Source organism: Microcebus murinus, chromosome 6 (assembly GCF_040939455.1).
Source record: "Microcebus murinus isolate Inina chromosome 6, M.murinus_Inina_mat1.0, whole genome shotgun sequence".
NCBI classification, from domain to species: Eukaryota; Metazoa; Chordata; class Mammalia; order Primates; family Cheirogaleidae; genus Microcebus; species Microcebus murinus.
Window position 1 is genome coordinate 11,408,419 of NC_134109.1, and position 13,702 is coordinate 11,422,120.

The 13,702-nt window shown below is 55.3% G+C and overlaps 1 protein-coding gene across 1 annotated transcript in view; it reads left to right on the top strand.

Moving 5' to 3' along the window:
- PRIMA1 (proline rich membrane anchor 1) overlaps nucleotides 1-13,702 on the top strand; it is a 59,509-nt gene that overhangs the window by 33,448 nt on the left and 12,359 nt on the right. The window contains exon 3 of the mRNA XM_012738606.2: nucleotides 8,564-8,693. Within this exon, the coding sequence (XP_012594060.1) occupies nucleotides 8,564-8,693 (130 nt within the window). The remainder of the gene's footprint in view (nucleotides 1-8,563; nucleotides 8,694-13,702) is intronic.

Here is a 13,702-nt window from a genome sequence, read left to right on the forward strand (position 1 = left end):
GGGCAGTGTCCCCCACCAGCTTCCCACCCTTCTCCCACCCTGCTACACGTGCGTGCACACACACACACACACACACGCACGCAGTCTGTTCTACACACGGAGCCACCGTGCTGACATCTAAGTCAGACCTTGCCACCCTTTTCCACAACCCTGCAATGCCACCACCTTTTTCAGTCCTCATGGCCTCCAGGCCTTATGCAATGACCTCTCCTCTTAGTGTCCTTTGTCTACTTTGTATCGGCCACACCGGCCTCCTCCGGCTCCTGAGATCTGCCCGGCCCGAGCTCATCTCGGGGCCTTTGCCGAGGCTGTCCCTTCCCCGGATGCCTGCGTGGAGAACTCCTGTGCGAATTCCAGTCTTTGCTCAAACGTCACCTCCGAGGCTGCCCTGACCACGCACGCTACATCACATGGAGACCCACCCGCCCTGCACCCCAGCACCCTCAGCCCCATGGCCGCTGTGCATTGGAGTGAAGACACAGCAGTTGGTGTCCAGGAGGACAGGCCTGTCCTCGGTGTCTCCCTCAAGAGCAAGGGGGGCACGGCTCTGAGAGGCAGTGCCCGGGTTGGGACCTGGGCAAGGAGGAGGGCACTGCCCCTGGCCGTGCGGAGGAGGCTGGACAAGGTGGCCCAGCTGGCTGCTGGCTGGATGCTTCTGGCACAGGAGGCCAGCGGGCTGGGGTGGGGCTGCAGGATGCTGCACACACTGGGCAGTGGCTCAGAAGAGGCTGAGGGCAGAGAGGACATTTTGGGGCCACTCGTTCAGCATGAGGGTAGGACCAGGGGTCCGGGGCAGCTCACCCCAAGAAGCCCAGCGCGGTCTGCCTGGTCAGCCCTTGCAGTTCTGGCCTCTCAGGAGCCCTGAATCTGGTGGCACACTTAGGTCTGTCTTCTGGCCGAACCACCCGCCAGAGGCTGACCGTGGCTTCACGCACACACGTGGGCCAACAGTTCCGGTCTGCGTTGGGTGAGAGCGGGATCTGCTTGGCTGCAGCAGCCGACGGCAGCCCAGCTCACAGGGCACGAAGGGGCCCTGGACGGCGTGGGGGAGGCAGCGTGAGACTCCCACAGGACTGCGGAAGGTGTGCTGGGCCCCCGAAGCAGGCTGTGCACAGCTTCGCCTCCCTGGCCCAGGGGCCCCCATTTAGGCTTCGGTGTCTGCTTCCCTGCTGCTCAGGGGAGAAAGTGTGTGCTTTGTTTCTGGAACAGGCAGGCCACTGAGGCACCCCCAGGAACTCTGTACCCTCCGGGAGGCAAAATGTACCTTCCTGTCCGTCCATTATGTGTGGGCCGGGAGTTATCGGGCAGCCAGGGGCTTCCTGCCGGGGAACCTGCAGTTTGAGGGAGGAATCGTGTAGACTCAGGAGAAAAGGGAGTCTCCGGCTGAACGCGACAGCCTGCGCCAGATTCCATCTACAGAGAAGGAGTGGAAGAGCTCCCCAAGTGGAGGCGCACATGGGCGCAGTAGGGTGCAGGGTCTTGTTCCAGGGGCTGGCATAAGGCACCAAGGTCCGATTTTGTGCTTGGGGTTTGCAAGTCCAGCCGACGTGCCCTGGCACCTTTGGGGTGGGAGACGAGTGAGCACCCCACAGCCGAGCTGGCTCCGCAGACCCCCCTCGACCGTGGCGGGAGGTGGACGCCCTGGCACGGGCCTCCCGGAGGATGCCCCGTGCCCGTGAATGGGCAGCAGCGGCCTGAGAGTCAGTCCCTTGTGTCCGAGACAATGGGTCTCTGTGTGGGGGCGAGGGGAGGGAGGTTCTTGCCTCAGTGGACTTTGGGTCTGTCATACAACCCAATGGGGGCAGAGCTGGGGGCACCGAGGCAGTGGAAGGGCTGTCATCCCATGAAGGGACTCTGAGGAACCATGTCCTCCTTGGGGGACGTGTACTTTGCGGGCAGGACATCGGCAGGGCTAAGAGACCTGAGGACCCGGGTCTGGTCCCCAGGTGGCCCTGGGCAGGCTCCTCCCCTTCTCTGAGCTTCAGTTTCCTCCTTTGTCCAAAGCGTCACACAAGTCTTTGGCAGACTCCCGGCCCCCTCGCTGTCCTTGTGAGCCAGACAAACCCAGTGGCTGCCCCAGGTGAGCCGGCTGAGGCAGGGCCAAAGAGGAAGGCTGCTCTTTAATGCTCAAACATTTGGCCACCGTTCAGCGAGTGCTCTGAGTCCCGTGTGTGCACCTTTCCTGGGTGCACTGGACAATTTCCTCCAGACGCTCCAGGTGGGTGGGAGGGAGAAGTGATCCTGCACACTATAGGGACCAACTGTGCCATTAGGCTGTCCCTTGGAGCAGGGCTGTGACTCCTCTCGCCTCTGCTCCCAAGGCCTGGTGCCTGGTGGTGTCACCAGCCCATACTAACCCGGGGACAGAGAAATGACGCCCAGGCAGGCTAGCTTCTGCCTCCTGTCTCCCACAGGAAGGGCTCAATTTGTCCTCTGTGGCTTGGGAAGCACATTCATGGACAGCAGCTCCTTAACGGAGACCGGCACAGGGGGCCCTAGACAAGCGGGCGCTAGACTGAATTGTCAGTGGCTGGGACCCGCCTGAGGGGCTGGGAGCTGGGCTGCTGAGGAAGCCGGAAGCAGAGAGAGGAGACGATGGCGGCACCTCCTCACCTGACCTTAATTAAGGCCAATTAGGCACGCAGCATGCGGCCCTGTCAGCTCCTGGGAACAGTCAGGAAACCACTCAGGCAACGTGGCATGAGTCACCAAAACTTGGGAAATTAGGAGAGAGTCTGATGAGGCCCCCCCAGGCCCAGAGGGGAATGGCACGCCCACGGTGTCACCAGCAGTGCTTGCCACTGAGGCCGTGCTCCAGAAATGGGGAGCCACGTGAGCAAATGGCCGGCGTCTTGAGGTGCCCGTGCATAAGGTAACAGGCTAAGCCACCGATAAAGCCTCCGTCCCACGATGGAAAAGTGATTTTCAAGCAAAGAACATGGCTATCTCTGCCCGCTTCTAGACCCGGACTGCATTGGTTCAAACACACCTTGCAAAACTGGGAGTGTCCAGCCTAGTTGCCGTCCCTTTGATTCACTCGTGGCTGGCTCCGTTCCCGCCTGTCCATCAGACATCTCCGCTGGGCCGCTTCTCTCCAACAGCTGGCTGACAGGGCCAGCCGTTCGCCTGTGAGTTGAGTCGGCTCTGAGTACTGTTGCCAGGCCCCCGGCATTGTGGCCTCAGTTTCCCCACTCTTAAAAGGGGAATATATCGAGTTGACTGAGGAGCTATTTTAAAAAATTAAATAAAATAAAAGGGGAATATAACTGGGCTATGCACCATCATGCCTACTAGTCCCGTAAAGTCATTGCTGAGTAAGTGATGGTTGCTACTCCTGGTCCCCACAGAATGCTGCCTCTGTTTTCTCGTTTGATAGTCACAACAACCCCATGAGGCCTATAGGAGAGGGGTTTGTCACCAAGAGCGGCTGGAGGGCTTGTCTGACCTCACGTGGTTCTTCCGTGAGGTTGGACCATGGGAGGGTCCACGGCCCCTCCCCCAACAGGAATCTCCTGGGTCTCTTTTGTCCCCTCGGCGTCCTTGCACACCCATTCAGGTGGGCGCATCCGAAGCTCCCATGCTTCTTTTGTAGACACACCTCTGGGGGTATCTCGATCTCTTTCCATTTCCTTTCTAGCCCTTGCCACAATATGTAATTATACATTTGTCGGTGCATTTGTTTGCTATTGGCTTCCTCTGCTCTTCTCAAAGCTCCCCTGGGGAGAATCCTCATCTGTCTTTCACTCCCTGGACTCTCAGCTCCATCTCCCCAACTCACAGGGCTACCTGGGCCTGCCTGGCTTCCTCCTTCCTGCACCACTGTCTGGACACCCTCATACGGCAGTGAGCTGTCCCGGTGGTAAAACTCATTTGTTTCTTGTCTCTCTGTGGTCACTGTCTGTTGTGGCCTGATATCTACTGCTTAAAAAAAGAAAGAAAGAAAACCCTTTGTTTTGTATATTTGGTATGTTTTCGGATGTTTCAGGCAGGAGGGCAAATCTGGTCCCTATTACTCTATCTTGGCTGGAAGCAGAAGTCCCAAAGGTTTTAAAGATGGCATTTCTGTCGGCCGGAGCCGCCATCTTCCAGTAATTCGCCAAAATGACGAACACAAAGGGAAAGAGGAGAGGCACCCAAACACAAAGGGAAAGAGGAGAGGCACCCGATACATGTTCTCTAGGCCTTTCAGAAAATATGGAGTTATTCCTTTGGCCACATACATGCGAATCTACAAGAAAGGTGATATTGTAGACATCAAGGGAATGGGTACTGTTCAAAAAGGCATGCCCCACAAATGTTATCATGGCAAAACTGGAAGAGTCTACAACGTTACCCAGCATGCTGTTGGAATTGTTGTAAATAAACAAGTTAAGGGCAAGATTCTTGCCAAGAGGATCAATGTACGTATCGAGCACATTAAGCACTCTAAGAACCGAGATAGCTTCCCGAAGTGTGTGAAGGAAAATGATCAGAAAAAGAAGGAAGCCAAAGAGAAAGTTACCTGGGTTCAACTGAAGTGACAGCCTGCTCCACCCAGAGAAGCACACTTTGTGAGAACCAATGGAAAGGAGCCGGAGGTGATGGAACCTATTCCTTATGAATTCATGGTATAATAGGTGCTTCACACTTTGTGAGAAGCGACAGAAAGGAGCCTGAGGTGTTGGGACCTGTTCCCTGTGAATTCATGGCGTAGTAGGTATGGCACACCTGTGAGAAGCAAAGAAAGGACCTTTAGCTGCCAGAATCTATTCCCTATGAATTCGTGGTATAGGAGACAAACCTAATAAAAGCCGCTGGACTCTAAAAAAAAAAAAAAAAAAAAAAAAGATGGCATTTCTTAGCTGAAAAGAAAGCTGCCCCTCTGCTACGGCAAAGCTGGGTAGTTCTATTAAAGTTGCTCTCCCTGGTTGCCAATCTCATCATCTTTATGGGCGTCAGGAGCATTTAACGGATGCAGCAGACAAAGCCTCATTGAGTCCCGGGAGACAGGGCATTGTGACCCTTGAGATGTCGGGGCAGCTCCTGCCTTTCTGTCGTGTTTGCCGGGAGCAAGAGGGAGTGACAGAGGAGGCAGAGCGTGGGGCATCCTCATTCCTGGACCTGGCACTCCCTGACTGTCTCAGCCTTCCCTGTCTGACTGCTTGTCTCTCACAAGGCATCTCCTTTAGCCCTGAAATGACCTTCACCTTGCACATCAGCAATTCGTGCAGGTCTCCTCTCTGGGAGACCACCCACTCCTCCAGCAAGATGATCGAGTCTTAGTTTTGTAACGATCCGTGGGGCAGCTGGCACCAGACTGGTACAGTGTACGTCTGATTCATCCCGGCACTCCCAGCTCCCAGCACAGTGCCAGGCACGGAGGGTGCTCCGTACGTGTTGGGTGGATGAATGAGTGAATGAGCACCTCCGCGATGCTGTCTTCTCAAATATGAGCCATCAGTCTGTGCACGTGAGATTCTGGAAGGAGGTCCTGGCCACACTCCAGAGGAGGAGAGTCCAAGCAGGAGCAGGCCCAGCCTGCAGCCCAAAGACCTGGGGTCACGACGCTGGCCCCTGGGAAAGTTCCTTCTTGATCCTGAGCTTCAATATGTATTCTCTTTCCTGAGACGACACCTCCTAGGCTTTCTCCAGCCCCGACATTCTCTGATTGACTCAAACAAGGATAAACAAGGATGCATTCTTCGAACACAACAGCTGGTTTTCTGAGCAAAATCCAAGATTTATGCCTTAACTAGGTTCCACCAAACACCTCCCTCTTCTCATATGTTAGCAGTTTTGTGTCGGGTAGTTTCCTCACACGTGTGGGGTGATCGTGCACTGCGAGGGGGACCCTGTACGGAGGACTGTCACCCCCGGCTCCCTGCTTTCAGTACCAATTATGTTTTGAAAAGTAATCAAAAAAAAAAAAAAAAATTCCAGTCTCTTGAACAGAGAATGTAAAGAAAAGAGGCACTGTGAAATTAGTGCCAAATTCCCAGGGAGGCTTGCAATTATTTGGGTTGATGGAATTTCTCAGCAGGAGCCCTGTTGGCATTTTTTGAGGAGTGATTCTACCTGTGCGGGGATACCCAGTGCAGTGTCATTAACGTCCATGGTTGCTGGGCTCACTCGCTGTGGCAACCACAGACAGCCCCCGCCCATTTTTCCAAGTGTTCGCTGGAGGGGGGTGGGGGCAGCAGCCCCTAGCTGAGACCACACACGGGTAGGTTTATCCCAGCCACAGGAGTGTTGGGTGACCTTCTGTGGGCCATTTGTGGGCAAACGTGGCCCTCAGGATGTTACAGCCTGAGGCAGAGTCACGTAAACCAAAATTGCTTCCCTTTGCAATGAATATAGGCAGGCAAACCTTTGGGGTTTGGGGGCCCAGTGTAGACAGAACAGCCTTGGATGATCTGGTTGCACTTCTGACTCTCCAGCAGGGACTTCCGACTTCCCGAAGTGTAGGGAAGTGGGGCGTCACCCCGGTAAGACTCAAGCAAGTCAGGGGCACACCAAAATGAGGAACTGGGGGGAAGGATTTTGTGTTTGGCATTTCACAAAAAAAGCATTGAACAAGTTCATCGTGGGGAACAGGAGCATCCTTTTGGCCCCCTTTCCTTTATTTTAGAGTGTACGCCTACTTGGAGTTCTATGTTCTGTGTCTTTTCAGTGTTGAGGTTTCTAAAGGCCTGATGACGCCCTGGCTGAGAGCAGTTCAGGGGCATCCCGGGATCAGCTAATTTCTCAGGCAGTGTTTCTGATTCTGCCTGGTCTCTGTGGCAATCTCAGGTTCAGCCCTGGGGACCTTGCATTTGCTAATGGGGTGTTAGCAGTGGCTGCCTGGGTCTCCTAATCCAGCTGCCACAATGCGATCACAGTTCGGTAACCACTCCCTTCTTTCCAGCTTCTCTCCTCTTTCCGTCTTTCTCCTTCTGCACAGGAGTGCACAAAGTACAAGCGCTTGGGAAAAGCAGCTTGGCAGATCCTTATGAATTTAATCATATACACACACCACCCGACCCAGCAATCCCACCCGAGGTATTGATCCAAGAGGAATGTCAATAGGAAACATGTCTATACAAAGACCTGTACACAAATGTTTGTAGCAGCTTTCTTCACGAGAGTGGGAACCCTGACACAGCCTAGGCGCTCACTGTCAGGTGAATGGCTGCACAAACTGTGGTATTCCTGCAATGAAATCCTACCAGCAGTAGGAAGGAGGGGACCACGGGAATATGCAACGACATGGATGAATCCCAAAAATAATTAAAGACACAAGAAAAGAGAACACACACTGCCTGATACCATTCATCTGAATGCCAAGGACAAGCAAATCTCACCTGCGATTTTAGAAATCAGAAGCATGGCTGCCCCCAGGGTGGGACTGACTAGAAGGAGGCACAGGGAAACTTTCTGGGCTGCTGGGAATATTCTGTGTCTTACTGGAGGTGTGGCTTCCACTGGCGCATGCATGTGACAAAGCCCATCAGACAGTACATTTGAGATGGGTGCATTTCACTAGATGTAAATTACACCTTGGTAAGAATCATAATAATGAAGCCAGCCCTGGTATCCTTCGTGAAGTCATCCACTTGTTCCCCACATCCTGTTGCACCCCTCAAAGTGCTTATCATGGAGTGGACACCGAGTCTGGGGCATAGTTCTGATTCTTTTGCAGACCTGCCCAAAGCTAATACCGTCTGTCCATATGTCCACCTCTCCCTCTCTCTCCCCTCCTCTCATTGTTTTTACCATTCTGGGCACTTCTTTCTAGCTGTGCCCGAATCTTCCCAGAACCCCTGGGGTGCAGCCGTGTGGTGTCTTTGCTTTTCTGGGAGGAAAGTGAACCAGCCTTATCAACACCCGTCCTTCAGGTCCACCCCAACACAGCGTGTGCCCAGGGAGGGAGGACAGGTTCACCCGTGAACTCCATGAATTGAATAGTGATGGGAGGGTCGGTCCTGGAGCACCCAGTGTCAGTTGCACTGTTAATCAAACTTTTCCAAATCATGGCTACCCTCTTCCAAACTGAGACGGCCAGAGGTACCCCACCACATGGGCCAAATCCAAGAAGGGAGAGAGCCTACCTCTTGCAGGAAATTAGCTTGAGAAATGAACGTGGCCAAGCCTCCCTTTCTCTCCTTCCTCCCCCAGCGTCCCCTGTGAGCCCCGTGCCCCACCCCCACCTGCAGAATGAACCAGATTTAATGCCTCAGCTGAGAGAATGAGATGTTCTGTTATTTTTCATGGGAAATTAGACCTGACCCTGCTGTCAGTTAGCTCATGCCGAGAGAGGATGGATGGCCCGGGGCGCCACGCTTAGCCCCTGCACTGAGCACACCAGGCCCGGGATGGAGGCGCTTGGGGCCCAGCCTGGCTGGGGGCCAGCTATGATGTCACCTGCTGCAGGGTGGGGGCAGGGACAGTAGGAAAGGTCAGAGAGCTCTTATCTGGCTGATGGATGGTGGTGGTGGTGACCTCCTCCCGCTGCCTGTCGTTGGTGTCACCCACGACAGTCCCACCTCTGAGGCCAGACCCACTGGCTCCTCCAGGGGACACTCAGGCTGCCTCCCATCTCTTTCAGCTCCCAACTCTACCTCTTGCCCCGCTGAGGAAAGCTGGTGGTCGGGGCTGGTGATCATCATTGCCGTATGCTGTGCCTCCCTGGTGTTTCTGACTGTGCTCGTCATCATTTGCTACAAAGCCATAAAAAGGTAAGTGCCCGCCCGCTGCACCCAGCTCTGAGCCTAAGGGAGCTCCTGCGCCCACCCTGTCTTTTTTTAAATTATAAAAATTGTTAAGCACAGAAGAAGCAGAAAGAACATACAGTGAGCTGCCATCTACCCTTAATTCGACAGTTATCAAGATTTTGCTATATTTGCCGTATCTCTTTTCTTTTTTCTCTGATCTTTTTCATTGCTGCAGTATTTTAAAGTGGATCAGACATGATGTCCCTGTTCATTTTTAAGGAGTTCGATTCCACAAGCATTTGATTAACACCAATTATATGTCAAGCCCAGTGCAATACAAAAGTATGCAAAAATGTTACAAAATACCAAAGGGCAATAGGAGTTGTTAATAATGTAATATTTCTAAGAAAGTTTTTTTAAAAGTTTCATGAAGCCCAAAGTTAGAGGGTCCACGTTAAGAACAATTGTAATACCTGAAATATTTAATTGTCTTCTTTGAATCGGTTGTTTTTTGTGATTTCACTTTAATAATTCGAGAGCAGAAGAGTAAAATATAAAGCTAAAAGTCTTAATGAGCAATGGTCAGGCATGCAAGACAAAGGGCCATGAAAAGCCAACAGCCCAAGTGCGTCCTGGCAACTGGGCAGAAGAGGCAGGACACTTGGGGGCAAGGGGCAGGGCGTGGCAGCTCCACACGGGACGGGCCGCGCCCTGGGCACCTGCCCCCCAGCCGAGAGCCCAAGCCGGGAGCCCCTCTGCCCCAACGCTCCTGCGGTGGGCGGACTCCACAGCCGTGCTGAATAACAAGGGAATAACCACAGTCTGGCATACCTCGGCCAGCCACTGGGCTCGTCTCCTCACCCACGTTCTCTCACTTCATCTCCACGGCATCTTTTCCCAATCAGCTCCATTTTGCAGATGAGGAAACTGAGGTTCTGAGGAGTTAGAGAGCTGCCCAGGATGGCACCACCAGTGAGCAGTGCAGGCGGAATTTGAACCCAGAATTACAAGGCTCCAAAGCCAGCCCTGACCTGAGCACCGTGGCTCAGTGTTACAGACGAGTTCAGCACAGTGTTGGGCTAGTGGCAGACCTCGGTGTTCCTGTCTGCCCTCCCTCAGGGGTGTGGAAGAGGGGAGACCAGGGGTGTGTGAGGCATGTCTGTGCCTCTCTGAGGCCAAAAGGACAGACAGACGGAAAGGCCCAAGGTCTGAGACCCTGTAACTCTGCACAGGGGCCTGGCCTCAGAAACCAAGGTGGATGCACTGGAGTCTCCCAGGGGACGTGACTAGTCTAATTCTAGGTGTCCTGTGGGCGCCTCCTCTGTGCCAGGCTCGGTGGGCATAGACACAGGTAGGACGCAGGCTGTGCCCGCAGGCTGCTCGCCTGGCCTCGGGGCTAGGGGCTGATTTGTGAGTCGAAGAGGCAGTGGGGGGCTCGCTGGCAGCCTGCTGTGGCTGGAGGAGTCCTGGTGAACCCCGGCCCGGATGATGCAGCATTTGAGCCAGGAGCCTGCTGGCTGGGAGGAGGATTTTAGGAAGCAGAGCAGAGGCGGCAGCACAGGCAAAGGCCCTGTGTGAGCAAAAGCACCAGGGCACCACTTCTGCCCCTCTCCCTGCCCCAGACCTCCCCTGAAGAAATGTGCTTCCTGCTTCAGCTGGAGGCGGGGAAAAGGAACACGTCAGGAGAACAAACTCACGTTAATATCCTACTCTGGCAGTGTTGCCGGGCTGCAGCTGCGCTGGGCTTGCTTCCGGCTGGGCTGGGGCTCTCCCAGGAAGGAAGGGGTGGGGGGCCCATCTTGGCCTCCTGTCTGCCCCTGTCCCCTTCCACTCTCTCTGAGCTCTTGGTTCCTGGGTCTACCAGCGTCCTGGAAAAAAAAAAAAGAGAATTCATCCAGATAGCTCAGTTGACTAGATTTTGATGGTGGGCTTCTTCTAGGGGTGAGGGCGGGGCTTCTTCCAGGGGTGTGGGTGGGGCTTCTTCCGGGTATGGGCGGGGCTTCTTCCAGGGGTGTGGGCGGGGCCATGGGCAGGTGCAAGGAGCAAATGGGGCTGGTGAGGCGCTCAGGGACTAGCAGCAGTGGGAGCAATTAGCACCCCTAGGACGATAGGCAAGGGAACTAGTGCCATGAGAACTAGTGAGAGACTCACACTCGGAGGGCGGCTATCCAGCAGGAGCTGTGATTGGAATTGCAAAGATGCTGACCCCAAAACAGGGAGGAAGGGCGAGGAGATGCTGCCAGCCTCTCTCCACACTCCCCGCTCTCCCATGGGTGCCTCCCATTAGCCAAACCCAGGAAGCAGGAGAACCTGGAGAAGCGTGCAGCGAGTCGGCCTCCTGGTGGAACGGGCAGATGCGTGTCCACGAGGCTCTGCCGCACGGCCCCGTTCTGCCCCGGCACCACGCTCTGCGTCCATCTCTGGGCCAAGGCCTGGGGACGCAGGGAAGAAGACCCAGCCCTCTGCCCTCGAGATCTTCATAGCCCAGAGAGGGCATCCTGGTGTGGCAGACAGACACTCGGTGACAGGAGAGGGCTGTGCTCACTGCGGGAGGAGGCAGAAATAGAGCCCAGCACTGCCAGAACCCACCTGGATGGAGGCTGGGGAGGGAGACTTAACCCCTTTTGGGAGAGAGAAGGCGGCGGCAGAAGTTACAGCCCCATGGAGGAGAGCAAAGTGCCCCTCCCTGCCTCCGGGGCTGCAAGAGAGCATCATCCAGAAGCCGGCTAGCTGCCTGCCTGCATTTCTCTCCAGAGTAAGTGGAGGATTTCTTGCTCACTGCCAATTGTTTTTGGTCAATAATTCATCTACAACATGCCTTTTCTCTTAGGAAACAAAAGCATCCATGTCACTGTAAAACCATTAAAAGGAGAATTTAGTGATGAACTCAACCCCCCCCCCCCTTTTTTTAAATGTCACAGCCTCAAGTCCTAGGGGAGGATTTCCAAGAGATCTTTGTGAATGGCCCCAACACAGCCTTTTGGAGCCAGGTTGCTGGGAGGATTGTTCTAGAATCAGCTGGGGTAGAGAGGAGGTGACTTTGGAGATGCCGGCTTGGCATCTGGGGGTGTTGGCCGCGGGAGCACAGGCCTCGGCAGGGAGAGAAGGAGACAGAGGACGAGCTGCAGATGGGGAGGGAGCACCCTGCCGTGCCCTCGCATCTGTGTCCAGGCTGCCGCAAGGCCTGGCTGAAGGGGGGCCGGACCTTGGCAGGAGCCGGGTTCTAATCGGCACTTGCTAGATGCAGATTTGGTGAGTCAACACTTCATCCTGTGACTCAGCAAACGTTCCCCAAGTCCCAGCTCTGTGCTGGGCGATATGCTAGGGTGCTCCAAGGCTGGGGGAGCCCAGAGAAGGGACATCTTGCCCAGACCTGGTGTCTGGGAAGATTTCTTAGAAGAGGCGCATTGGCCAGGCCAAGGGACCAGGGAGGGCTGTTACTGAATTGGGATGAGCACATGTGGTGGCCCCCAAGTCCCCTGTCAGCACCCCCAAACCCCAGAGGGGCTTTCCCAGCCCTGAGGAGTCCGTGCAGTGTGATTTTGGTGGCTTCATTGCCCCAGCTTGCTGTGAATAAGCCTCTTTATCCCAGAGCCCGAGGGCGTTCTGTACCCTGGCGCATGTCCCTAGGTGGGACATGCAGTATTTCCAACAGAACCGCTTGGACTTGCTGTAAGAGCCAGACGGAGCGTCAAGCCCCCGAGTCTGTTCCCAGCCCCAGCCCAGCTCAGTGGGTGTCACTTTTCCCTGTGTGCCTCCATCTTCCCTCCCTGTGAACTGGCGGTCCCCCGCCTATCCTTCCGGCTCCCGGGCCTTTGCTTCCCTGCTGCAGGATCGCAGGGGGCCCACTGCCACCCAGTCATTTGGCTGCTCGGATGTGTAGATGCCGACCACGATGCTGCCAGGGCGGGGCCAGGCGCCAGGCCCCGTGCTTGGCACTGGGCTGCGGTGGTGGGCGCCGCAGGCACGGTCCCTGCCCACTCTGCCCACACCCTCCGGGCGGGAGAAGAGGCTAATCCGACCAGACCAGACCCAAGGAACCATGTATTGCAGTCAGAGAGGAAAGGCTGAAGGGAAGCCCAAAGCTCTGTGAGCAGAGACAAGAGTCTCGGCCCATGGCGGGAGGTGAACCTTAAACATGCCAAGATCATGGGAAGTCATTGAGATAAAGCTCCCAGGCGCAAGGCACCCACTGCCTGGGGAGGAGGCCCAGATCGCAGAGCCTGGCTGGGGGGAGCCCCACAGGCCTGTGGACTCCCAGGATGAGGCTGCTCTCCCAGTGGCATTGGCAGCTTCTCCGATGGCCGCCCCCTTCACTCAGAGAGGAGCCCCTGTGTGGAGGGGAGGTGACACCCACACACTCCCGGCACAGGAGAAGTGCCCTGCCTCTGCTGGCTGTCCGTGGCCCGGGACCTGTACTTCCGCTTTCCATCTGCCATTAAGTCATTTGACAGCCATTTCCTTCGTATTTACAGGGTGTTATTGGCTAAAAGACCAATAAAAGACCATGGGACAATTTGGCCAATCCTGCAGATCGTTAATTGCAGACAGTAAGCAAGGGTGCTGCTTCCCGGGTGTGGCTTCAGTGTGCGTGCCTGGGTGACCCCGTGCCCGGGTGACCCCGGGTGTGCAGAGCGCCCACATTACTGCTGGGCTCTGGCGCTCATCAGCCGTTTGTGGTTCAGCCACTTCCAGCAGAACCAGCCCTTCCCAATGCTCAAGTCTCTTTGATGGTGCCTTAGAAAACCCACTGACCCGCCCAGGGGTGCTCAGTAAGTTCGTGTTGGGCTGCAAGTATTTATTGAGCACCTACTGTGTGCTGGGGACTAGACTAGGCAGAAGGGATGGAAAAATAAACAAGACTGAGTCTGGCCCTCCTCCTGCTCGTGGAGGAAGCAGATCGAGCCCGTGTAGGAGCAAATGGGTAACAGAGGCTAACGGAGGAGAGAGAAGAGGGGAGGGGAAAGAGAGAGGACGGGAGGGGACACGGCCACTTCCCCTCCCCCAGAGTCAGGCATGTTGTGCATGTCTTT